Genomic DNA, 27,924 nt, shown 5'->3' on the forward strand with positions numbered 1-27,924 from the left:
TTGTTCCTTTGTCAGCCCCCTGAGCTATAGTTTGTAGTGGTCTGTGTGCTCCTGTACTCTAGACTGCTGTCCGGCGTGCCTGGAGTTTCCCATCACTTGTCTAATAGAGTGCACTCAGAGGCATTTATGTCTATTCCCAGAGAGGGTTGCCAACTGTCTTTATTATTTAAATCTCATGTACATTGATAACATGAGTTTTAAAAGTTAGTCAGTGCTATATATAAAGACTTATAGAAGTAGTCACTGCCCAGCATAGGGGGATGCTAGAGCAGTGGGCGGGAGTGGATGATTGGGTGGAGGAGTACCCTCATAGAGGCAAAAGAGACAGGGAATGGGATTGGGGGGGGGGGCTGTGAAGGGGGTAGCATTGAAAATGTAAATGAATAAAATGATTAATAAAATATATCAGAACACTAAGAAATTTTAAAATAAAGATTTGATTCCCACTGCTCAAAAAAAATAGTCACTGATAATTGCTCTTGAATTAGGAGAAAAGATTTAAAAAATAGAATACCTTGTTTACATTAAAATGTAAATTAAAATTAAAAAATATTACAACTGGCTTTAAATCATGCTACCACATAAATATAAACCAGGTTACGGATCATATCAGTGTAGTTTATTCATAGTTATTTCATTGTAAAATGCATTTAATTTATAATTAGAAAGATTGTTTGCTTGTGCAGGTATATGTGTGCCATGGTACACACGTGGAGGTCAGGAGGACTTTCTTCTGTCACTGTGGCTCTGAGGAGGAATCTCATGTAGTCAGACTTGTGATTCATTTTCCACACTGCACTTAAGATTTTACAGTGATTCTGTGATCTAACCACATTTGCTTGACTAACAGATCAAGGTCCACGCTGTGTTGCTGAAGGAATTTCTCTTCTATGATGTGAAGACCAGGTTGTAAGGATGGTTACTCTTGTGAAGTGTGCAAGGCCCTTGGCCTAAACACCAGTACAGACAAAACCAAAATGTTCTTTCTGCAGGAATCTCTAGGATGAATAAGACAAGGAGTTTTAATAAATAGATCTTCATATTAGTGTTCATGCTACAAATTGGCTAAACTGTGCTGTCCTTTTCTGTGTATCCACGAGTCTGAGGGAACAAGGAGAGCAAATAAATATTTAATCAGTATTTTTTATCATACCAGGTATTTTCATGGATAATGCATAATCATGAAATGTCCTGATAAACTTGTTTTTAGAGGAAAAAGCAGATTTGAACAAGTTAAGTAACTTGAGTAGAAAATGCTCTACCTCACTGTGGGACTTTCAGTTAAAATCCTGCTGCTCTAAAGGAAGTTGTAAGATGTTCATTTAATGGCTGAGTAATAAAATCTTCTTTGAAGTAAACAAGACTTAAGGAACTGTGGTTTTCACTAGAGGGGGTCACACATAGTGGCCATGTGTGGTCCAATATTTTTCCACTTTGGTCTGTTTATTGAAATGTGGGGATTTTAAATCTTTAAGTTATCTTGAGTTGACAGTTGACAAAGAGAAAAGATAAATTATCAGCACTACCACTTGTCTAGTCCCAAGAAATCCCTTTTCCCCCAAGTGTGGCATTTAGATAAAAGCCAGCAGCCACTCAGGGACGGGGAAATAGCTCTTACCTGCTATAAGGAAGCGTTCTTATCTGTGGCAAAGGGCCCTCTGGTTTGACCGTCAGCCTTTGATTTGGTGTCTATCTTATCAAGGGCTTTGCTGGCTTCTAGATCCCTTCAGGGTCTATTCAGCAAGTCCCCAGGAGGTCTATTCAGCAAGTCCCCAGGTTACAGAGTCCCCTTCTTCCAGGTGCTTGATCCCTTAACGCTCTGGCAATGTTTTCTGCACTGCCTCTCTCTGCTTCCCTAGAGACAGACACACAGCCTTGACGGTTGGAATAAACTTTGCCCTTTCCGCCCGGAGTGACTATTTTGGTTTCTTTACTGTGCCCATGTCATTCACTACTGTTGTGGAAAAAAGAGGGCTGTGAGCATAACTTAAAATTAATACACTGTGAGCTCTCTTTGCCCTGAGTCAGAACCCTTCAATATATTTGGCTTTTGAGTAGTTTTGTAATTCTAATAAACATTTTACCTCAAATATATGTAAAATTTTAGGTAAATTAAACAACAATGTATGTAAAATACTTAGAAGAACTTCTGTTCCTTGATTTCTAAGGTGTCCTGATTGGACCAGGCCTTTGTACCCTGTGGTGAGCAGAAAACTGAAGGTGCCCTTGAAGCTGAGTGGCAGCTGCACCTGCAGTCCTAGCCACAAAGAAAAGCCATGGGCTGTATTCTTTTTTAATATTTAAGTTTTAATTTATTAATTCTTTTAAAATGTAGGAGTACACCTACATGGCAGAAGAGGACATCCCATTTCTTTATAGATGGCCATAGGGCTGGGAATGGAACTCGGGACCTCTGGAAGAGCAGTCAGTGCTCTTAACTGATGAACCATCTCTCCAGCCTGACTTTTATACACATGGTTTTAAAATGCTTCCATTAGTTAGAAAACACTTGAATGCTTTTAACCAGTATTAAAGATTGTCAGATGAACTATTTATGCTGTTAAAATGTATTTTGTTACTTAAGTTAAATAGAAGTTGCCTCTTCATAGCTGTAAATAAGAATTAAGAAGTCTTTGAGCTTGGGTGTGTTAATGCTCTTTTAAGCTTTTCTTAGAAGTGCGTTGAAGTGCCAGGATACTAGTGGTTATAGAAAATGCCAACTTTTAAAATTCATGTTTGTTTGCTAGGCTTTTTCTTTCTTGAAATATGCTAATTTCATTTGATAGCTTGTTGCATCAACACCTGTAACCACCTTGGTTGAAGAAATTTCAGGTTTATATTTGGTATTATATAAGATTGTAGATTCAAGATGTTTCTTTTAATGAAATTTATTAGTTAGTAATATGTTTGGTTTTATTTAGAATTAATTTCTTTTTTTTGGTTTTTTGAGACAGGGTTTCTCTGCGTAGCCCTGGCTGTCCTGGAACTCACTCTGTAGACCAGGCTGGCCTCGAACTCAGAAATCCGCCTGCCTCTGCCTCCCAAGTGCTGGGATTAAAGGCGTGCACCACTACTGCCCGGCTAGAATTACTTTCTTTTCTTGAAAGTTGCTGACTCTTCACTTAAAGTAGCCTTGCCATTTTGTGTAAAGCAGCCTTGACTTTGTGTTCTGTACTGTTGGTAAAGGTGGCAGACCTAGGTGAAAATCATGACCACTGTGTTGATAGAATTTTTTTTTTTTTTGGGTGAACCTGGAATTTACTCTGTAGGGCAGGCTGGCTTCAAACTCTTGGCAACCCTCCTGCCTCAGCCTTCTAAGTACTGGAATCATAGGCCCATGCTACCTCTCCGACCTGACTAATTGTGACAGATTGGGACATGAGTTCTTTATTTGGCAAATGCCTTTCTCAGTGTCCTATTTATCATGATTGCTTAGATGAGCAGCCTATGCCGTCTTTACCTTCTGATTTTGTTGTAGCTGTTCTCCTTCAAGCGGACATACCGACTCCTCCCTCAGTGCTGATGTAATGATGCATGCTCTCTGTTCCCTATGGAGTTGCTCAGGTAGACCAGTAGGTCATCCCTGTGCCTCGTATCCTACTTGCTTACCTGGGCAGATCAACCCTTCTTCCTTCTTTTAGGATATTTGTCTTTTCCCCTTATTTTATTAATCCTCACTTTGCTTAGCTGCCATTAGCATTTATTAGCCCAGTACCTATCCTTCCACCTCACCCCCCCTTTTTAGGTAATCTCTTGCTATGCAGACCAGACTGGCTTCAAATTTAGAGATCTGACTTCTCTTCTGAGTGCTAGAATTAAAGGCGTGAGCCACCGCTCCCAGCCTAGCATTTTTAACTATTTTTGATATATTTGAATAGTTTCTTCTATTTTTTTTTTTTTCAGGTAAAATTTGGTAATACAACCTTTAAGACAGATGTGTATCTCAAGTCACTGAATCCTCAGTGGAACTCGGAGTGGTTTAAATTTGAGGTAAGCTGTTGGTTTGGGGGTGACCCCTTTTCCTGAGAAGGATAAGGAGCTAGTTTGTATGCCTGGGAGCCATTTCCTCCTCTGGTCGTGTGGGCGGATTGGTTTTGAAGCATTACATCATAGTTAAAATCTATGCTGATGCTGATGAAAAATGGTGTCCTCATAGACATTAGGTTCCCGTTTTCTTTGGGCTCTAGCATATACCAGACCTGAAGCACAATGCACAGACTTGGAAACAAACACAGTGTTGTCTTTTTAAACTACTTTGTGGCTATAGTGGAGCTGAAGTTGACCCTGAACTCTTGGTCCTCCTGTTCCTGCTTTGCAAGTGCTGGGTTATAGGCATCTGATCCCAGGCCTGCTTCCCACCACTTGTGCATTTTCAATTCCATGCAGGCCTTGAGTTAAGACCCTTCTGCCTCAGCCTCCCTTGCCGCTCGTTCATTCTTGCAGTTTCATTTCAGGTACACCTCTGTAGCATTAGGTACATTTACAGTGTTTTGCAAACATTACTACTATTTCCAAAACTTTATTACCCTAAACAGAAACTATTCGTTGAGCCATAATTTCCATCCCCTTCTTTGTATTGACCGTGGTAGCTTTTGATCTTTGTTTCTCTGAATTTACATAGGCTGTAACTCACCATGCATCCGAGGATGGCCTTGAACTTCTGTTCGGAGATGATAGACTTCTTGTCTTTAAATTTTACTCATCCATCCATTCATTCATTCATTCATTCATTTTTTTATGTATATGGGTGTTTTGCCTGCCTGTGTGTATGAGCACCATGTATGTGCATGGTGGCTTGAGAGCTAAGTCTGTGTCCTCTGGAAAGGCAGCCAGTGCTCTTAATCACTGAGCCTCTCTCCAGCCCCTGGACTTTATTTTTAAATTTAATTATTTATCTTTTTGTTGTTGAATTATAGAAATTATTTATGTGTGTATATATATTTACATATATGTTCATATTTTGCTAGGGATTGAGCTTAGGTCTTTATATGTATTTTTAATATTTATTCTTATCATATACCACTTGTAGATACTTTATGATCCTCAGTAGGTTTTACTTTCTTTATTTTATTTTATTTATTTTTTTGTCAAGACTGGATTTCTTTGTATAGCCCTGGCTGTCCTGAAATTCACTCTCTAGATCAGACTGCCATTGAACTTGAAGATCTGCCCTTCTGAGTACTGGGACTAAAGCCATGTGCCATCACTGACTGGTTTCTTTCTTTCTTTCTTTCTTTCTTTCTTTCTTTCTTTCTTTCTTTCTTTCTTAAAAGATTTGTTTATTTATTTATTTTATATGAGTACACTGTTGCTGTCTTCAGACACACTGGAAGAGTGCATCAGATCCTATTACAGATGGTTGTGAGTCACCATGTGGTTGCTGAGATTTGAACTTAGAACCTCTGGAAAAGAAGTCAGCAGTCAGGGCTCTTAACCGCTGAGCCAGGGTTTCTCTGTGTAGCCCTGGCTGTCCTGGAACTCACTCTGTAGACCAGGCTGGCCTCAAACTCAGAAATCCACCTGCCTCTGCCTCCCAAGTGCTGGGATTAAAGGCGTGCGCCACCACGCCTGGCAGATTTTTTTTTTTTTAATGAATTTTGGTATATACAGATTTATGTTGTTGTTTATGCTTTTGGTATTACAAATCCCCTTCCTGTGTTTTCTTCTGAGAATATCATGGTTTAGCTCTAATCTATAGGTCATTGATTAATTTTGAATCAGATTCTTTAATGCTATGATATAAGAGGCTGGCTAATTTCTTTCTTGTGCATGTAGTAACTTAGGTGTTTACTTTTCATTTGTTAAGAGACTTATTTCTCCATTGATGAGAGCTAAGACTCTCTTTTTAGTTTACAAGTCAACCAGGTGCTAGAGAGATGGCTCAGTGGTTAGGATAACTGGCTGATTTTTCAGAGAAGCATTCGGTATCTGACTTTCATGTGGGCAGCAGCTCACAACTGCTTAGAGAATTTCTGAGGATCCAGTGTAATTTTCTGGCCTCTATGGGTACATGTATTCATATATGCATGTGTATATAAACACATATACAACACAAACACACATATACCATACAAACACACATTTCACACACAAGACATCTCACATACACACAAACACACACACATGAACACACATATACACACATGCCCATGCCTACACCCACATGTCACATCCTCACAAAATCTTTTAAAAGTGAAAAGAAGAGGCTGTATGTGAGATATGCACCAGGACTAGGGATTGGTTCTCATTAGCTGTGGTTGCTGTGGATTATTGTGAGTAGATGTGAGTCTCTGGTGGTGTCTGGCTGATAGAGGGTTAAGGGTGAGTGAAGGTGGGGCAGGAGTTAAGGCTCTGGTAGAGAAGAGTCTGGCTCAGTGTCAGGTTCCGAGATGGAAGGAGAAGGTAGACAGGGTTGAGAGGAGTTGAGAGGGGTTGATCTTCTCCAAGGCTCAGAGGAGGCGCTTCTTACTCTCTTATCCATGTCTGCTGTCTGCCTTCTTTCTCCATCTGCACTTTGTCTCCTGTCCAGTGGGGATGCTTTTGAGGCAGCATGGGTGTTGCATGGCTGTGTGGAGTACTCTCTATCTTAAGCCATTCTCTCTTTTATGCCTTTGGTGAGTTCTTCTAGCTTGCTGTAAAAACGTTAGTTTCTTCTTGTGCCTAGCTCTCTCCTGGTAGTGTCTGCCTTTTTTCTTTGTGTACCTGTTTACATTTAAATGGATTGTCTCAGTCTCTGACATGTCCAGCTCTGCTATTGTAAGATTTGGGGACAGGTTGGTGAAGCTCTTACTTACACACGGTTTTGTCGTGGTCCTTACGTAGTGCAGAGAATGACCCCCTGTCTTCCTCATCTGAGCCTGCCTTTGCAGTCAGGGTGTAGACTGGGTAAAGGGTGGGTGGCGCCTTTGTCCCTGAAGGAAAGAGAATGAAGGGCAGCAGACGGTTGGCTGGTCTGAAAGGCACTGTGGTTTTGCTGAGAGCCTTCCGAGCAGCCACAGAAGGAAGGAAATCCCACTGCTTTGCTCCTGGTCAGTGGCAGGATTATGATCTCTCCTTTGGTGCCTGAGAATGTATTTGCAAGAGTCAGGATGCTGTGAAATGCCAAGGTCTGATTGGAGAAAATGGAAGTCCTATTCCTGGTACTTGCTAATTTACCCATGTCTGCACTCATGCTACATATTTTGAGCTTCATTTTCCTCAGTGTGTATCTTTTCAGAGGCACATCGGGGTAGCTGTAATTCTGTTTTCATACAGGAAAGTCTTGTGTGGCAGTAGCGAAGCTGGGTGTTACTCTTAAATCAGTTAGGCATTAGATTGGTTTGAATGTTGGCATTTTGAGACACTTGTGTTCTTCAGGTAATATACAGGCATGAGTGGTATAGGCATGCTGTCTTAGTCACTGTGTTGTTGCTGTGAAAAGATACCCTGACTAAGGCAACACTTAAAGCATTTAATTCAGGGTTAACTTACAGTTTCAGAGGTTTAGTCTATTATCATCATGATAGGAGCAGATATGGTGCTGGGACTACATCTCTTTCCACAAGCAGAGAGAGATGAACCACACCTGGCATGGGCTTGAAACCTTAAAGCCCAACCCCAGTGACATACTCCCTTCAGCAAGCTTATATTTCCTAACTTTGGTGATCAATACAAACAGTACCACTCCCTAGTGATTAAGTATTCAAATATATGGGACACTGGGGGCCATTCTTATTCAAAATACCACCTTCTACTCCTGAGCCCCCATAGGCTTGTAGCCATATCAATGCAAAAATGTATTCAGTCCAGTCTCAAAAGTTACAGCCTTAACACTCTTTAAACATGCAGAGTTCAGAGTTCGAAGTCTCTTTTGGAACTCATGGCAGTCTATTAACTGTTACCTGGTAAAATCAAAAGGCATATCATATACTCTAACTTACAATGCACAGATTATGCATCGTCATTCCAAGAGTGTGGAAAGGGCACACTGTGAGCAAATACTGGACTAACGCAGTACCAAAACCAGCTGGGCACACTCCAAACTCTACATCTCCATGTGATCTCAGCTCGCAGCTTTGTTGACTGCTGGGTCCACACCTCGTCTATAGCTCTCCTAGGCAGGTATCCCACAACTCTTGTTGTTGAATATTTTTAATCCTAATTCAGGGTTTTTACCCCGTCTTTGACCATTCAGTTCCCAGATAAAAGACACACACAACCTGTATATTTACAATAAGCTTTAATCACAAGAGCTGGGCAGCTAGTTATACTCTGTGCTACTGTGTCTCTTTCCCAGCCAGTAATCCTTTTATATAACCTGCCGTGTTTCATCTGGGCTGCTCTTAACTCCACTCAGCAAGCCCACATGGCTAGCACTTGAAGATTCTTACCCCATGGCAGCTTCTTTCTTCTTTCTTCTTCACCTTCTTCCCTCTTCTTGTGGTCTCCTCAGACCTCAAGTCTGGGAACCTAAGGACCTTAACCACCCCCACCTCCCAGCCCCCATCTCCCTTCTGCCCAGCTATAGGCTGTAGGCATCATCATTCACCAATCAGGAATAGCTTGGGGGACAAGTTTATATAGCATTACTTGTGTATGTTCAGACTTTCTTGTCCATGGAGGCAAGCAGGCCTTGGGGGCCAATATTTAGCATTACAATAAAAACAAAGACCAAACCTTAACAGACTTTGGCACCTCTAACATCTTAGGGGTCTTTACCATAATCTAGGCTTCACCTATGCAACTTCATGTTCTGGCCTCTCTAGGCCTTCATGGGAGGACACCCCATATATACCTGGCCTTAGCACCTCTTGTTTCCCTGACTTTAAAACCTGAATCACATGGTCAAAGCTACCAAGTTCTGCTTGCTAGGGCTAGAACACGGTTCCCTCCTTCAAATGCATCCTCGTCAGCTTACCTTCACTCCTTAAGCTTGTCTGAATTACTTTTCACACATTGGAAGCTGAGTTGAGGTCACCACTCATTACTCCATTTAGCATCAGTCTTCCTTTCACTCCTCCCAACCCCTAAAAGAGTTTCTCTGTGTAGTCTTGGCAGTCCTGGAATTTACTCTGTAGACTAGACTGGCTTAGTCTAGATCTGCCTGCCTCTGCCTCCTGGTGTAGAGATTAAAGACATGCACTACCACTGTCTGGCTTTGTTTAAACTTTTTATTTCTCTGTGCAGTGAATTTGGCACCATTACACGTCCTGGTGCTCCTTTCCTCCTCAAGCCATAACTTTTTTCCTTGTTTAGCTTGCTCCTTTTATTATAGATATGTATAAGAATGATCTCTAAGAACCACAGGACAGAGTCAGTACTAGACTGTCTTGAAATCTCTTCTGCCAATGCTATTGATCCTCAATTTAGCCCCGACAGATTTTTTCCAACAAGGGCAGAAAGCAGCCACATTCTTTGCCAAAATATCGCAAGAGTGGTCTCTAGATTACTTACTAATATTTTTCTCTGAAACCTCTTGAGCTAGGCCATCATAATTTACATTGCTCTCAGAACCTCTGTCTTCCTTGCTCATACTAGCATGGCCCATTCCACTTAAAGTGTTCAGCTGCTTTCCTAATCCAAAGCCTCAAAGTCTACATTCTTCCAATAAGCAGCATGGTCAGGCCCATCACAGCAATACCCTTCCCCTGGTACCAACTTCTGTCTTAGTCACTGTTCTATTTCTGTGAAGGGACACTATGACCAAGGCAAAACTTATTAAAAAGAAGCATTTAACTGGGGGCTTGCTTACAGTTTCAGAGTCTTAGTCCATTATTATCATAGCAGCCATGATTCTGGAAAAGTAGTGGAGAGCTACATCCAGATCCACAAGCAGAGAGAGGGGTAGGGGAGGGGCAGGCTCAGCCAGACTGCACCTGGCATGGACTTTTGAAATCTCAGAACCCAACCCCCCCCACTACCACCCCCTCCCCATGATACACTCCCACTTCCTCTAAAATGGCCACACCTCTTAATCCTTTTCAATAGTGCCTTCCCCTGATGACTAAGCATTCAAATATATGGGAGCCATCCTTATTCAAAGCTTGATCTTAGCCAAAAGGCCGGAGAAGCAGTGCCATCCTTATTCAAACACCACATATACTAAGGAAACAAAACTGCAAGTTGAAAAGCTGCTAAGCTGGGCAGTTCTAGCACATGCCTTTAATCCCAGTGCTTGGGAGGCAGAGACAAGAGGATCTCTGTGAGTTCGAGGCCAGCCTGATCTGCAGACAAGTTCTAGCGCAGCCAGAACTACAATGAAACCCTGTTTCAAATAATAGAATAAAACAAGCTGCTACTATATTTGTGGCTCAGCTCACAGCCAATAAAGGATCCACTTGTGACATTGGCATGGCAGACAGTAGCTACCATTCCTAATGATCTCCTTGTGGGATGTGCCCATGTGTCTCCAAAGAACCACTTCTGAGTAGCTTCGCTGGTCTGAGCTTTCTACAAAGGGACTCCGTCGTAGAAGCTGCTCTTCCTTCTCTCCAAGGTTCCCGTGGGATGGGTCCCTTTAAGAGGTCCCCTCGTTACCAAGCTCTGGTACTAGTTGCACTTATAACTTACTACTTGCAAGAGAGCCTGGGAGGTGTAATCTTTTTAATGGGGCATATTGTTATGCAGTTGATAATATCTAAACGTTTAAACTATTTCTCAGAAGCTAAGCATGTTGGCACGTCTTTAATCCTACCACAGGGGAAGCTGAGCTAGAGCCCATCTTGGTCTACCTATTGAGTACCAGGACGGCCTAGGCTTCACAGAAAGACCCTATCCGCCCCTTCCCCAGTTTCTTTTACACATGGGCACAGGTGCGCGTACTCTCTCTCTCTCTCTCTCTCTCTCTCTCTCACAGCTGCACACACTCACACACACAGCTGCACATACACACACACACAGCTGCACACACACACACACAGCTGCACACACACACAGCTGCACACACACACACACACACACAGCTGCACACACTCACACACAGCTGCACACACACACACACACAGCTGCACACACTCACCACAGCTGCACACTCACACACAGCTGCACACACACACACAGCTGCACACACACACACACACACACACACAGCTGCACACACACACACACAGCTGCACACACTCACACACACACACATTTCTGAGGAAGTTCTTCTTGCCATTCTGGAATTGCATCCTTGTGCTTGCTGTGTGCTACACGTGCTCTGCCACTGACTTTTGTGCTTGGCCCAGTTACCACGCTTGTGTTTGCTAATCTTCCCTCTGCCCTTAAAGACCATCCCTAACCCCTCATGGTTTGGTAGTGCATAGCTTTGTGATGCTTCAGGTTTCAAAGGGTGAAGATTTAACTTGAGGTGTGCTTTTAGGTGGATGATGAAGATTTACAGGATGAACCTCTGCAGATCACAGTTCTTGACCACGATACTTACAGTGCAAACGATGCTATCGGCAAGGTGTACATTGACATCGACCCTTTACTGTATAGTGAAGCTGCCACAGTCATCTCAGGGTGGTTCCCAATTTATGACACCATACATGGTAAGAAGCGATGCTGGAAGGAAATGAAGTGCAGCTTGGTCTTCGCTGTTTACCTGAAGGACATTTGTCCTGCACTGTTCTTTTTAACATCATATTTCTAAAACACATCTTGAAAAATAGACAAGTAACCAAATGTTGCTGAGAGAATCACCATCTCTCTGAGCAGTTAAACTGCCTGCTGACTCCCATGTGGCAGACAAAGGCGATGTGTCATTTAAAAGCTGTCTCGAGGTGGGGTGGCTCTGTTGGAGCATTTCCTAGCCAGCATTATACTCTGGGATGGTTTCTAGCACTGACGAAAGGAAGAAAAGAAAAAGTAAAGGCAGAATAACGATGTATTGGTAGGCTATATTTTTAAAATTTGTTTTCTAATTTTGTTATTTAAAGCTAGATCCTTATCCAGAGATGATGGAATGTGCTTTTAGTCCCAATATTTGGGAGGCTAAGTAGAAAGACTGTGAGTTGGAGGCTAGCCTGTAGTCTAGGAACACGTGAATCCCTGCACTGCTGTTGTGGGTTTTGTGAGTTGAGAGCTATTTTCTTAATAGTGTTCATGTTATTCATGGTTCTATTCAGTTCCTCACGAGTTTAGAGGAGTTACAACATGTAGAGCAGAAGTGAGACAGAGATTTACAAAAATTGTTTTAGAAAATAGCTATTTTTATAAAAAGTTCAAGCTCATTTTTTATGAGTAAAGAAAGCAATGATTAAATTTTTTAAAATTGGCAACCTTAATTTTATTATGATACATATTGGTAAAATTTATAAAAATCTATAAAAATTCCTTGAAATTCTCAGTAATCTTTTGAATGTAAAGGGGTTCTATGACCAAAAAACTCTGATACTTGCTAATCTAAGTGGAAAACGTGTGAATTCTGATCCCTAGCAGCCGTGTGTGAACATGGCATCTTCTGTGATACCAGAGCTGGAGAGGTGGACACAGGAAACGCCTGGAATTTATTAGCCAGTCAGTGATGCTAAGGAACTAGTCATGGACCCAGATGAAGCAGTGAACAGCTATGTGCATGAAATAGTTTCCCAACATTTAACATTAAAGGTTGATTATAATTGGCTTAGTAGGGGCTCTGTGTTTGAAATCTCTCTTCTTCTTTTAGTAAATCTAGAGGCTTTCCTTAGAAATTGTTAAGAAAGCAGGGTGGGGTGGTGCACGCCTTTAAACCCAGCACTCTGGAGGCAGAGGCAGGTGGATTTCTGAGTTCGAGGCCAGCCTGGTCTACAAAGTGAGTTCCAGGACAGCCAGAGCTACACAGAGAAACCCTGTCTCGAAAACCAAAAAAAAAAAAACATTGTTAAGAAATGAAGACAGTTGAGACAGTCGAGTAAAGGCAGTCAGTGAATGTTCAGCAGCAGGGCTGGGCTGTTTGTTTTTATTGCAGTGTGTTCTGAAAGTCCATGGATAAACCTCTCATGTGAAATCAGAGTCCACGTGGCGGGCAAGCAGTGTATCCTTGGTGACACTGAGAGCTGACTTTTATTCTTGCCCTTCCTTTTGTTAGTTACCAGTGCTATGTAAGTTCGTAAACCTTATTTACATACTGATTTCTTCTTTAAAATGAGGACGGTGCTACTGTAGGAATTAGCTCACTGGGTCATGTCCTGGGGCTCACCAAGTCCTTCCACCACTGCAGTCCCTTAAAGTGGGACTTCGTGCCTCAGGTAGTCGTGGCTCTCATAGATGAGCCAGTAGGTAATTGTGGACACAGTGCTTCTCTCGGCTGCCTCACACTCAACCTTAGTTAGTGTACCGAGGGACCTACTGGGAGTGAGACTACCCAGGAACACAGCGAACCGTGCATTTATGACTGGACGTTACCTGAGGAGCAGTAGTTGTATCTGTTTGTGTCACGATTTCATTGTACATTTTCTCAACTTAGAAACTTGATTTTCTTTTGAATCTGAAGGTATCCGTGGAGAAATCAATGTTGTGGTTAAAGTAGACCTCTTCAATGATTCAAACAGGTTCAGACAGTCTTCATGTGGAGTTAAATTCTTTTGCAGTAAGTAAATACATTGCCTTGTTTAACAGAAAAAATTAGTCATTTTTAAATATGGAAAACTAATAGAAGGATTAGTTGAAAAAGTTTGGTTTTGATATAAGAGAAAAAATGTTAAATTTCTGTAGCTATGACTGTTTATTTTGTCTAGTTTTTACAGGTTCTTAGAAATTTTTGTTAGGAACCCCCTGAGGCATTTTGCTGTCGTATAGAATGCTGAGTGAGGGACAGCACTGTGGACCAGTGCACCTACACCCGTGAGACCCCAGACAGTAGTGTGTGTAGCTCTGCTCTGTTAGTGGGTGGAGCTTTCCCAAGCAGTCATCATCAGCGTGCGAATACATTTCCCGAGAGCCTGGGATGAATTTCAGTGATTCTCAAGTGCATCTGTGTACTGTCTACACTACTGAGTACTGTAACTACTCTACTAGTTGGCTGTCTGGCTAGGGATGCTTCGAGGAACAGCAGGTCTGAGGGACTCGTCAGCATGTTCACGGAGGGACTGCAGGGTGAGATGGAAAGACACTCTGCCTTTGTGTTTGCATTGGCTAGCAAATGTTCATTTTGTTTCCATAGACTTAAATTTATTTTTTACTGTTTTTCTCTTTTTTACTACGGGCATTTTAAAATGAAGAGCCTCCAACCCAAGTGAGGCACTTCCTGATATTTCTTTTCTTTTTTTTTTTTTTTTTCTTTTTCCAATTTTTTATTAGGTATTTTCTTCATTTACATTTCAAATGCTATCCTGAAAATGCCCTATACTTCTCTCCTCCGCCCCCTGCTCCCCTACCTACCCACTCCTACTTCTTGGCCCTGGCGTTCCCTTGTACTGGGGCATATAAAGTTTGCAAGACCAGGGGGCCTCTCTTCCCAATGATGGCTGACTAGGCCATGTTCTGCTACATATGCAGCTAGAGACATGAGTTCTGGGGGTTAAATTTATTTTTAACTTGTATAGATTCATGTGATACTGTGATATTTTGATTTTCTATTTAATGTCTAGCTATTCTCTGAATCATGAAAGTACAGTTTACATTTGTTATTCTTATGTGAGAAAAGTGAGAGGTCTGATGACAGGAAATTATTTTTAGGATAAAACAGATCTAACAGGTTCTCTGAGAACTCATAATTGCATTGAGGTTTTGTAGTAGATATTTTTTGCATTAAAAAAATTAAAAAATAAAAGCTGGATGGATACTTTTTCTTCATTTGTTTATATGTATATGTTTTAAAGATTTAAGTTTGGCTTTGTGATTTATTAATGGATAATAACTAATTTATTTTAACAGCAACATCTATTCCAAAGTGCTACAGAGCTGTGGTAATCCATGGATTTGTAGAAGAACTTGTGGTCAATGAGGATCCCGAGTATCAGTGGATTGATCGCATCCGCACACCAAGGGCATCGAATGAAGCCAGGCAGAGACTCATCTCCTTAATGTCAGGTATTCCAGTAAGGCACCTGTACTGCTGATTGATTCAGTCTTAAACTCTTCACTTTCCTTTCACATGGTCCTTGGCATTTGCAACAAAGCTTGCGAATTTTAAGTGTTGATTCCTTACCCCAGCACTCTCCCATTAAGCTGTTGAACACTTTTAACACGTAGAGATCTAAATCAGATGTGTGTGTCTGTGTGTGTGAACAGGTGAGCACATAGGTGTGTGTGTTGTTGTGGAGGCCAGAGAACAACCTCAGGTGTTCCTCAATCACTGTCTGTTAAAAGAAAAACAAAAAAGGAAAATCCCTTTTTTTTTCCCTTTTTAAAACATGGTTTTGCTCTGGTCTGGAACTCACCAGAGTAGTTTGACCGGCTAGTTGATCTCCAGGAATCCATTCCTCAGTGTTCTGATTACAAATGTGAGCCACTTGTGAAAAAAACCAAAACCGGGCTGGTGAGATGGCTCAGTGGGTAAGAGCACCCGACTGCTCTTCCGAAGGTCCGGAGTTCAAATCCCAGCAACCACATGGTGGCTCACAACCATCTGTAACAAGATATGACGCCCTCTTCTGGAGTGTCTGAGGACAGCTACAGTGTACTTACATATAATAAATAAATAAATCTTAAAAAAAAACAAAAAACAAAAAAAAAACAAAACAAAACCAAAACCGTCGTTTCTGGTAATTGAGCACGTGTCAGGTCTTCATTGTACTGTAGACACTTTTCTGACTGAGCTGTTCGCCTGGCCCCTTGAAATGTCTCTTAACTGGATAGCAAAAGCACATTGTGTTCTAGGTGGTCTAATGTAAGGGGTGAATTGTGTAGATTGGAAGGAGCTCAGAGCAGCAGTTGTAGTTTCCCCCTTCGCATCGTTTGGAATCGCAGCTTAGGCAAGCCGTGTATCTTTGCTCACATGTTCCCTGTGCAGAGCCCTTTCTTGAGAACTGACTATGTAGCCTTCTGACCTTCTCTGCCACTTGCCTGACTAGCAGTAGATATGTGCCAGAAGATGTGGAACTTGCTCTGTTTGTGCGAGTGTATATGTGCACCTGTGGTATGTGTGGGCCAGAGCTTAACATCTGTTCCTTTGTTTTCTTGATCACCTTCCACTTCATGTTTTAGAGGCAGAGTCTCTCACTGAACCTGGAGCTCATCAATTGGCCAGAGGACTCTGCTGCTGGGAGTTTGTATACACACACACACACACACACACACACACACACACACACACACTGAAATCAGGTCCTCATGCTTGCACAGCAGAACTTGGGTCATTGAATTGTCTCTCCATTCCCTGAATGTGGAGCATGTCTTCCTTGTTCATCCAGCTGTCTAACACCTTTGACGTGAAGAGTGCTGGCATACAGTGCAGAACTCACACTGTTTCTCACTGAGGCGCATGGATGGCTGGATGAGTGAGCGTTTACTCACCATGCTTCAGCTTGTAGCCAGTATCATCTTACCTCCCCAGCGAGGAGCCTCATCAAATCCCGAGAAGCTGTGATTTTTAAACTCTTGTTTTTATATTGCTATTATATCCTTCCTTTTCTGTATCTAATACAGAGGTATGAAGTTACTAATGAGTCCCCTTCTTTCTGTAGGTGAATTACAGAGAAAGATTGGCTTGAAAGTCCTCGAGATGAGAGGAAATGCAGTTGTTGGGTACTTGCAGTGCTTTGATCTGGAGGGCGAGTCTGGGTTAGTGGTCCGAGCCATAGGAACGGCATGCACTCTGGATAAACTGAGTAGCCCAGCAGCATTCCTTCCTGCATGCAGCTCCCCATCCAGAGAACTGAAGGAGTAAGTATGAGTCCATGAGCGGCAGTGAGCAGCTTCCCAGGAGCTTTCTGTCTTTTACCTCAAGCTCCGTTTGCTCTCACCTTCTGGTAGCAGTGTTCAACATACAGTTTTACTTGTGTGATCTTTCTTAAATATTTCAGGTCTTTAGACGTCATCTATCTAAAGCATAAAAATGAATATTTATGTCCGGTGTGGAACTTGCCTTCCTCTCTAGGAGACACCTAACTGTCACTATATTTACTCTTGGCGATGTGTAAAGAGGACTGCAGGTTGCCCTGTATACGGTTCTCAGGCTCCAGGGTCTGCCACGTGCAGGCAGTTCATAAAAATAAAACCTTGATCCAGAATTCTTGGCTCTAAACTATCTTTAGCTTTACAAGAGCTGGGACGGAGGTGCTCAGCACTGTGCACATTTAAACAAACTTTTCTCTGAAAGACTAGGTAGTAAATTTTAGACACTGGCGTTTAGTCTCTGTCTCTGTCTCTGTCTCTGTCTCTGTCTCTCTCTCTCTCTCTCTCTCACACACACACACACACACACCCTAAACAAAACAAAACAAAATCCAGAAAGCCCCTTCCCACCTAGTACCAGACCAAAAAAACCCCCAAACAAACCCCAAAACCAAAACAACAACAACAAGTGTAAGAAATACCTTCAAAAGAGTTCCCAGTCCATGACCTAAGGACATTTAGAATTATAGATTGTGTGAAGGCTGTGTGCTCAGTACAACTAGTCGAGGTTACTATGGCTGTGAAACACCATGACCAAAGGAACTCGGGGCAGAAAGGGTGATTTGACTTACACTTCTGCATCACTGTTCATCATTGAAGGAAGTCAGGACAGGAACTCTAGCAGAGTAGGAACCTCAGGGCAGGAGCTGATGCAGAGGCCATGGAGGGGTGCTGCCTCCTGGCCTGCTCCTCATGGCCTGCTCATCGTGCTTTCTTATAGAACCCAGTCTTATCAGCCCAGGGATGGATGGCACCACCCAAAATGGCTTTTCCATCCTCACTGATTAATAAAAAGTCCTATAGGCTTGCCTACAGCCAGATCTTATGGAGGAGGCATTTTTCTGAATAGCATGTGTCAAGTTGACATAAAAGTAGCCAGTATACCTAGTTAGGCTTGTCTCTGTGATGGACCTGGCCTGTGGTTTCCACTTGTTTCAAAGGAAGGTTCAGAGTGTGGTTGGTAGGGGACAGCTTGTCCATGCCTAATCAGAAAATACTAAGTCTGGATTACTCTAAAACTGGAAAAACAGTACCAGGTCTCAAGAGCCTTGGGCTTCAGAGCATTTAGATGTTGGGGTTGTTAGGTTAGAAGTGCTCAGCTAGTGAAGTCTACTGAAATCCTCTGAAGTCTGAGGTGGGAGATGCCCCTGTTCTCAAGGATTCAGCTAAGTGCTCTTTTGAACTGTCACTGGAGGGTGGTGGGACGATGGTTTGTTCCTGTTGCAATAACTGTGTTGAAAGTCTTGTCGGGGATCCGAGATGCTGACTGCTCTATGTAATTGGAACTCTGTGCAAGTGAGGTTCCAGGCTAGCCGTGATTAGTTCTTCCGTAAGGACCAGTGATGTAGAAGTGGTCGTAGGTTGAGGCTTGGGGAGTTATGTGCTCGGGTAGGCCAGATAGATGCTGTAACCTTTGATGCTGCTGCCATGGAGCTCTGCCGTCATAGCATCTGCAGTACACAGACTAGGGAGTGCTTCATTTATAGAGCAGATGGTGCGGGCTCAGCCTCAGCCTCAGCCTGCCATCTGTTGGCTTTTTCCTAGTTTAGATTATCAGGGGGTCAGAATTCTGTAGATTCTAACCCATTTCCTGGTTCAGCAGTAGTCAGGGTAAAGGAAATGGAAACAATTGCAAATCTCAAGAAAGGTTTTTTTCTATTATCTTATTGCAAAAGGAAATTTTCCTTATCTTGAACATATATTTGTTCAGCCTCCTTCGGTGGTCTTTAGTTATTTAGATCAAATTCTGCTCAAAAAATTTAGCATAGTAGTAGCCAGTTTTATAGGGTAATGTACTTACAAGTGAAATTAATTAAAAAGTTGTATCCTCTGTTTGCTTTATGTTCCATTAAAAATGTGTCCTAGATGGGATGTGTAAAATATTTGCCTAACATACATGAGGTTCTAGATGTATATCACAATCCTATAATAAAATATCATAATACTGTAATAAAATGCATAAATATAAAATTTGTCCTAAAAACATAAACTTTTAGCTCATACTTATAGAATTAGGTTGCATATAGATTCAGATACTACCCCCTTTTCCATGGCAAATTTTATTAAAGACTTTTTTCTTGAAGTCAACTACCACAGTACATGCCTGTGGTCTCAATATTTGGGAGGCTGAGAGGCAGGATGCTTTTAAGTTGGAGGCCAGTCGGGGCTACTTGGTAAGATTCTGCCTCTAAATACACTCCACACGCACATTTACACTCTCTCTCTCTCTCTCTCTCTCTCTCTCTCTCTCTCTCCCCCCCTCTCTCTCCCCCTCCCCCTCCCTCCTTGCCTCCCTCTCCCTCCCTCTCTCACATGCACACACACACCCCCACACAGGCACACATGGCCTGAGTCTATCGATTGCCACTATCTGGTTTTACCTGTACATCAGGAACCTGGGCTTTTGCAGGTTCATGTCTGAAGTAATCTGTACACTGAGGTTTTGAGTGAAAAGAAAGTGGTTTACTTCACAGACCTTAGGAAGACAGGAACAATAGTTGTCTCATGTGCATTCACGAGGAACCTTTAGTAAGCCCTGGTGGGAGTGTGTTTCTTCTTTTCCATCACAGACATTTACTTTAAATTGTAAATTGTAGAGCGAACTGTCTACCTTGCATTATTAGGGTATTGGGAAGCCATCTTACAATGTAGGCTATTGTAGGGAACCCTTACGGTTGTAGGCTGCTCTGTTTCAACTGGCTGTCCTGTATTTGTTACAAAGGAATCAGTTTATGAGGCATTTTAACATTAATTATGATTTATCTTATTATAACTGATGTCATCGTTGGTTATTGCATTTAGGTTCGAATTTGGCAAAAGGAAACAGCTTGGATTTAGTAGGTTATCTCAATGAATAAATGATTAGGATGGATTAAACACTGGAAATGTGTTATTTTGAGACAAACTTTCATACAAGGAGACTGGTTGAACTTAGAATACATCATGGTAGTGGTCCAGTATATTTGAACTTTTATTTGATATCCTATTTGGAAATTTTGCAGTGTTTGTAATATTTTACCTGCATTAGTGACATGTATGCGCTCTGTAAGTTTCTTCTCTCTCTTTCTTAGCTGTTGTGTAGCAAAACAAATCCCTTTGATTTTCCTCATGAGCTCTCAATGGAAACTTGCATTTCATGTGATTTCTCACTGCTCTGGACACAAGGTGCTTTCTAAAGGACGAAAGTGTGAGCTCTTGTGTGCACAGAACAACCAAGTTGAGGAATTCGAAGCCCCTTCCTCACTTTAGCAGAGAGAAGAACGCCATTCACTCAACTGTCTGTATAAAAGCAGACTACCCTAAGAGATTTAATGTGTCAGTTCATCCTAAGCACGTTTTAGATTTATGTTACCCACAGCAGCAGAGCATCTGTCCTGCCTGAGTTTGAAGCTGTGTTCTCTTGCAGTCTGGTGCTACATTAGCCTGCATGGATGCAGTCTCTGCCGTCTGTTAGAGGCTGAGCTATACCTGGTCCTACACACTCACATCCCTCATTTTCTCTTCCTGCTTAGAGTTCTCATGTTTCTAATTACCTAAGAAACTACTAAACTTGCTTCTTAGAGAGATAGCAGACATGGATGGTGTAAGCAGCTTGCATCTTGGTTTCAAAGACCACGGCAACTCTGTACTTGAGCTTGCACTCTTGTGGGTGACCCCTCCATAAATACAGGAGGAAGTCCTGTTCTGCTGAAAATGAAAGCAAGTATGTTAAAAAAACCCAAAAAACCCTTAAACATCAAGTCTTAGTCGTCTTTCTTAGCTCCATTGACAATTATGCTTGCTGTTTTTCTTATTGACAGTTGTTGATTTACTAATTTGATTCTTTAAAATTATATATCTTAATACATTAATTATTAGCTGTTCTGTTCTCTTAATTTCAACTTTTTGCATGCTAGGGATTAAAAAATAAGTTTTCTTCCTTAACAAAAAGCTCCTTTGAAATAATTTTAACATAGCTTTTTGCAATCTGTTGTATGTATTGTTTTCTTTTCTTCCACTTTGACCACAAATTCCTTCAGGTCTCCGCTGGTTCATCCTCCAAGCCATGGATGCCGCTCGACTCACAACAGCCCAATTCACACTGCTACTGGCTCACGACTCACTCAGAACTTCTCTGTGTCTGTTCCCACTCTCATCTATACTGGTACGAGACTGCTCAGACGCCAGAGCTGGGGAGAGGCAGGCCACAGGCTCAGTGGCTGCAGAGGCAGGCAGGCAGGTAGTGTAGGCAGGCACCTTAGTCTTTGCCTTCTTCCCTTCTTACTTCTAATCCAGCTCCAATGACGGACTTCTGTTAAGCTGACAAAAAGGCTCTGATTGTGCATGTGAAGGTGTTTTTCAGCTTCTAGAGTCTCTCTACAGATCCTGTCAGAGCCCCACGATTGTGTATTGCATTCAGAGAGCCCTCCAACTGTATTCTTATGAACAGTTCTGTGGTGTTTAGAATAGAAATTAATACACTTCAAAGTGAAGTAGACACCACCACTTTGGTTTGTTTATTTTCTTTTATGTACCAAGTCTGCAGGGTTTTGAGATGATAGGGTCTGTTTGATTCTGTGGAAGAGGGCTATGGGAAAAACAGGTAAGCAACTGTTTGCATCAAATGCAGTGTTTCCAAAGTTCTACTTATTGTTCTCTTCGCTGTGTTTTTAGCTGTAGCACGCTGATGCTATAGGATAAGGAAACAGTTTTTCTTTCAGAGATACTTATGTGTGTGTAAATATGGAGATAGTTACAGATATTTCCACACACCATTTGTGGCCATCATTTTCATTTGTAACTTACAAAAACATTTATTTGAAATATTTTGTCATTATTTATTTGTTTTGTTTCTCCTTTTAATATATATATATATTTTTAATCCCCATTAGTCTACCATTTCATGCTTCTTTGCTCTCCCACTTGGCTTATGAACTGTTTCAACGCAGATAACATTTATCCGGAGAATGATGAATGGTTAGACAGCATTCTTTGTCGTTGGCCTGGTTCCCAGCTCCACACTTAAGAGATGACTGCTGGCCCCACCCCAGTTCTTCCTGATGTTTGGGTCATGCTGCCAATTGTCAAGCCCTGTGGCACATGATTGCTTAATATGTCTCCACCTTCTTCTGGCAGGATTCCCTTCAATGAGGATCCCAACCCCAATACTCACTCATCAGGACCCTCAACCCCTCTGAAAAACCAAACTTATTCCTTTTCACCTTCCAAGTCCTACAGTCGGCAGTCCTCTTCTTCTGACACAGATTTGAGTTTGACACCCAAGACTGGTAAGGCGCTCCCACCCACCTTTTGTGTTTCCTCGTAAGAACTTGTTTCTGTTCCTTGTTAGCCGCACATCCAAACCTTTCCTCCTGTTTCTGCATTTAATGTGAACGCTGATCATTTCAGTTACTAAAGTTAATTTTTTTTGTAGAGACACTATTTTGTTTGGAGAGTGACATTTTAATTGATTTAATTATTGTCAATATTAAGTTGAGAGTTTTGTTTGGACAGTGACATTCTTCATTTCATGTTGAAGTAAAGAGGAATGCCATTTTAAAATAAAACATTTGCATAGTAACTCTAGAAGTCTGCAACCAAATTGCAGTTTTGAACCATAATTTCTCTTAAGCATATGACTAATTTCTTTCTTATTCATTTCCATTTCAGCCTTTAGTTCTTTATTATGGGATAGTTCAGCACTGGAGTGGCTATGTAGTAGTGTAGGCTTCTGCTCATCTGCTTTTTGGCTGAAGGTTAGTTCAGTGTTAGTTAGTTAGTGAATTTAACTAGAAAACAGAAAAAAAAATCAAAGAGGAAATGATATTGGTCATATCTATTTGTTACATTTGTTGTTTACATGCTAACTTAAAAGGTAATATAATACTGATCATTTCAGTTATTAGAATGATTTTTTATAGAAGAATTATTTTACTTGGAGAGTGACATTTTAACTGTCATTCTTGATATGAAGTTTGTGGGATCAGTCTGCTTGGCTTTGCTCTTTACTTTTGCTCTCCAGGTTGAAACTGCAGTTTAAATTTTCTCATCTGTGAATATTTTTCAATTTATTAAATTTATAACTATCCCTTTCTTTTTGCATTGTGAATGGTTTCTGGGTTTTTGTTAATGTTTTTTGATAAGAAGTTGATAAAATATTAAATTGGCTTCTATGAGAGAATTCAATTTATTTAAACAAAAAATTTTTTTACGATTTATTTATTTATTATATGTAAGTACACGGTAGCTGTCTTCAGACACCCCAGAAAAGGGCATCAGCTCTCATTATGTATGGTTGTGAGTCACCATGTGGTTGCTGGGATTTGAACTCAGGACATTCAGAAGAGCAGTCAGTGTTCTTAACCGCTGAGCCATCTCTCCAGCTCTTAAATAAAATTTTAAAGAAAGATTGAAAATGTAAAGATTTACTATTTTTAGTACTTTAAGTACTAGAAATAGTTTTCCTGTCAGATTGACTAAAACTGTTTTTATTTGTATTATTTTGAATTTATCATCTTTAATAACCTTTAATGTTTTATTTTAGTGTTAGAAGAATTTATAAAATGGATCCAGATTTTTTGAAAACAATCAAAACAAAATCTTATTTATTATAAACTTAATTTCTTCCTTTTTTAAAAATAAATTTGATCACAGAATAAACACTATAAACACCCATTTCTGTGCTTTTTATTACCATCCCTGTCATACCTCTCTAACATAATTTATTCTGACAGCTACTTTATTTTTTAAGTATGTGCTCAGTCTTAACCTAAGAAGCCAACTGCAGACCAGAAACCCTTGGGAAAGCGTTGTCTCTGTCCCCAGTGCAGGCAGACTTGCCTGCTTCCATTTTGCCTAGATGACAACGCATGAGAGATGCTTTGGGGTTAGCATGTGCGTTGTGTTAGCTCTTATAAGCAGTACAAAGACGATTTAAAATAGGAGGAGGATATGCAAAGGCTATTTGCAGAGCACACTGCATTCTGTATTTGTGAATTTTGTTCCTGCGGTGCTGGTCATGGTGGCCTCAGCACCATTCCCTACAGATGCTGAAGCTGTACTGTATATAATTATGAGTAACAATTAAAAATATGAAAGCCGGGTTGGTGGTGCACGCCTTTAATCCCAGGCAGAGGCAGGTGGATTTCTGAGTTCGAGGCCAGCCTGGTCTACAAAGTGAGTTCCAGGACAGCCAGAGAAACCCTGTCTTGAAAAACCAAAAAAAAAAAAAAAAAAAAAAAAAAAGCATTTTATAGTAATGGATGCTTTGGAATGTGGCATTTTAACTGTCTTTGTGCCATAAAAATTGAACCATTGAAATTGCGATGAAATTAAAAAAAAAAAACCTAAAAAAAAGGAGTAAGAGACTAGCCTTAATGTTCATGCCACCGAGAACAAGATAGGCTTGGGGTGGGATCTTCTCCTCTGCTCTTTTCTGTAGGCTGGAGATGAAACCCAGCTCATGGTGCTTACTGGACAAGCACTCCACCTCAGCCAGCCTTCTCCTCAGCTCCTGGGTACTTAGAGACCAGATCTTATTAAGTTGCTGAGGCTGGTCTCTGCTTTGTGAGCCGGAGCAGGCTCAGTCCCAGTATAGCTGGGACTCTGGGTGTGCTCCTATAAACAAGGAGATGTGACCGGAGCTGTGAGGCTTTGGTCTGCTCACTGGGTTCTAAGCTGCTTTTCAATAATGCTCACTGATTATGTTCTTGTCATACCACAGATAACGTTTAGAAAGTGGGGGTTTTTTGGCTTTTTTTTTTTTTTGGCTTTTTTGTTTCTTAATTCTTACAAAAGGACAAACCTAAAGATTGTACAATCATAAGCAATGGAAGCTTTCTGACTGGCATCAGCTGTGCTAGCAAGGATTTCTGTAGTACTGGTTCTTAAAACCTCATTTACGTACCTGTAAGCTGACTCTGATTGCTTTGTTTTGTTTTGTTTTGTTTTCCCACCTTAGTAACTTGTTGAGACCCTCGCCACCCTTGCATGGTCAGGAGGGGCTTGCCACCTCTCAGTTATGTTGTGTGAGCTGAGATTCAGTGAGCATCCTTTTCTGTCTCTGTCAGGCTTCTGAGAAATAGTAGAAGTTGATTACGATTGGCTTACTATTTATAAACTGAGAAGTCAGAAATAGAGCAGAATAAAGGGTGGCCTCAGAAAGTTCTTTTTCTGTTTATAATGGATTTTTTTGGCTAGTTTTCTTAATTTTTTTTTTTTTTACTTTATTAGAATCTAATTTATAACATTTTAAAAAATGAGATTTTAAAAATATTTTCCCCAATTTCTCAACTAATAGGAGTGGAATTTTTGAATGCTGTAATAGGTGTGTAGCAGAGATTTACACACTTGATATGGGTAGATTTTACTTTCTTAGGCAGGGTAACTGTATATATTTCTTACAATACACAGGGTATTTGACCTTTATGTGCAAATATCTGTAAATAGTGCTATGAGCACATTAAAGTATGAGACATTTTAGAGATAAGGTGAAAGGATTAATGTATACATCAAAACTGGAGAGTAAAAACCTAGCTATTTGGAATTCATAATACATTACTCTATGATTATTTTTTAAATGAGTATCCCATCAGCACAGAGATATGCAGTATCATAGCTAGTAACATTTTAAGGTACCAAAACTTACTACTTTAAATCAGTGTTTTGGATTGAAGCCACAAGTTTCTTACCATATGGAAAGTGGTGGTTTTCAGCCATACATGTTCTTAAATACAGTCAGCCAACCAACCAACCAAAATCAATTGGTGGGCAATTTAAGTATTTGAAGAAGTCAGTCAAAAGTGATGGAATGCATAAAGTCTTGCTAATAATTTAAAGTTTTTCAGTGCCTGCAGAGTTTGAAGGGCTTTGTTCATTTGGAAGGTGTCCTTGGTTTGCATGTTGGCTAGGGCTCTGGCGGGTGGGTACCTGAGCTCTGGCTCGCTCAGTGTGGGTTTGTCTGCATTTGAATCCATTTGATTGTTATGTTTGCTCTCACTGCATTCCTTCTCCTGCATTTCTGATCATCTTCTGAATCTACATCTTTGCTACTTTCCTCCACAGCACCTTACCCACAGGGGCCTGGGATCTACCTGTGTCCCAGCTCCACCCCCCTCTCTTGTGGTTCCTTTCACCTTAAGTCCCGCCTCCTCTCGGAATCTAGCCTTACCCCTCATCACTCTAGCCTTGTCAGCCCCGTTCTGAGGAAAAGTGTTTCTTTCAGTGAAGAGCTGTTCCTGGCTGCTTCTGGTAGGATCACATTATGTCAGCTTTTTTTTTGAATAATCCCTTTGTTTTAAATCATCTCTGAAAACATGTTATTTTATGCCATAGAGAATGACTGTGTGCTTTGTGTGTCTGTGAGTGATTTCACTGGCAGTTAGTCAGAACCACACATAAGTCACTGGAGCTTACTTGATGGCTATTATCAGTAGTCACCGAGTTTTCTGTTTAACAAAGATTATGTGTCAGGATGGGGCTGTGGATGTTTGCTGTAACTCTCAGGACCGAGGTCTCCCTCAGTGTCCCTGTAGATGCTCTGCTCCCCTCTCTCCATACCTGCTCCATCCACGTCAGACCTGTGCCATCCTGTTGCTAAACCAGAAGACTACATGAGAAAATTACTCTGTTTGAACCAGTTTAAGTCTCATTTTGGTGCTATTCTTTTATTACACATTTATTTTCTTTCCGTTCCATTAATCAAGTTATTCTGCTATGTTTTCTGGTACTTTATTTATCACTGCAAACTTACCTTTTATTTTGTGATTTTTAATACGCTTCATATAAAGATCTTAGTTTTATTTCCAGTTAGCATTGTGTAGTCTCTAAAACCCTTAAGATTACTGTAAGAAAAACTTGTTTTCAGAGAACAGAATGGGACTCCACACATGCTAACCCTTGTTTCCTTATCCGAGGAGAACAGCTAAAACTGTAAACATGGATTAACTCCTTGCTAAGGCACTGCAGTGAACTTGACTGGATGCATCTTTAGCTTTGAGAGCTAGTGTGAGCCATCCCATCTCCATAGATCGTGGGCCATACTTGTGATCAAAACAACAACGACAACAAATGCTAGGGAAAATGTAGTATTAGCCTTAAAATACATCTAAGAGTGAGGACATAGAATTCTTTCATCCATGACTATGTACGTCTGTGGTGTGCTGACACATGTGTGTTGGCTTTTGTTAATGAGCACACTCCATGTTCAGAGGAGGGCGGGCGGGCGGGCGGGCGGGCATCAGCAGAGAGTAAGCTTCTTTCTGAAGGCTGATTTGCTCGTTAGCTTTCCTGTAGTTTTGACATGAGCAGTTAGTGTGTTTCTTCCCATATTTTACCAGATATTTTGCTGTGTTTAAATTGTTAGCATAGTCAGTTATTCTTTTGGTTATTTTTATTAAAATTATCAACTTATAAATATTGAATATTGTCAAAGAATTGTTGCCTTATTTTAATATTCTTATTAGAATAAATTGATTGTAAAACTAGCTGTGACCATAACTTTGATATCTTACTTTAAAGAAAGTTTTAATATAGTAGAATAAAATGCATGTGCTACTTACCATATCAAAATATGTTCAATATGTGGCTGATTTTTTGTATTTGACACTGTCTGTGAAGATGAGTGCAGTTGAGCTTGTCGGTTTCTACTCACATGCTTGTTACTTACGTGCTGATGTCCTGTAGGAATGGGCAGTGGGAGTGCTGGAAAAGAAGGGGGGCCCTTTAAAGCTCTTTTACGGCAACAGACCCAGTCGGCGTTGGAACAGCGGGTAAGAGTCCACTTTCCATTCTTTTCTGTCTCTGTGGTTTTGTATGCCTGAGCTCCTTCCTGGCTGCTTAAAAGCTTCTGAAAGGGGTTTTTGATCATTATCTATAATGTTGCAGTTTTAAAGTTCAAATGTATTTAAGATATCAGAGTCGTTTATTCACCAATATTTACTTTTTTAC

At 41.0% G+C, this 27,924-nt stretch overlaps 1 protein-coding gene across 20 annotated transcripts in view; it reads left to right on the top strand.

Moving 5' to 3' along the window:
• Positions 1-27,924, top strand: part of C2cd5 (C2 calcium dependent domain containing 5) — an 88,518-nt gene that overhangs the window by 6,173 nt on the left and 54,421 nt on the right. For 10 of the 20 annotated variants that reach the window (XM_029478442.2, XM_029478449.2, XM_029478448.2 and 7 more), the window contains exons 3-9: positions 3,904-3,990; positions 11,342-11,513; positions 13,436-13,531; positions 14,818-14,973; positions 16,569-16,767; positions 22,114-22,265; positions 27,661-27,746. In XM_029478442.2, the coding sequence (XP_029334302.1) occupies positions 3,904-3,990; positions 11,342-11,513; positions 13,436-13,531; positions 14,818-14,973; positions 16,569-16,767; positions 22,114-22,265; positions 27,661-27,746 (948 nt within the window). Of the gene's footprint in view, positions 1-3,903; positions 3,991-11,341; positions 11,514-13,435; positions 13,532-14,817; positions 14,974-16,568; positions 16,768-21,017; positions 21,143-22,113; positions 22,266-26,040; positions 26,227-27,660; positions 27,747-27,924 lie in introns of all 20 variants that reach the window. The other 10 variants (XM_029478443.2, XM_029478451.2, XM_029478447.2 and 7 more) reach the window with 2 other exon arrangements.

The sequence above is a fragment of the Mus caroli genome, unplaced genomic scaffold, assembly GCF_978045245.1.
Source record: "Mus caroli unplaced genomic scaffold, Mus_caroli_1 scaffold_7, whole genome shotgun sequence".
NCBI lineage: Eukaryota > Metazoa > Chordata > Mammalia > Rodentia > Muridae > Mus > Mus caroli.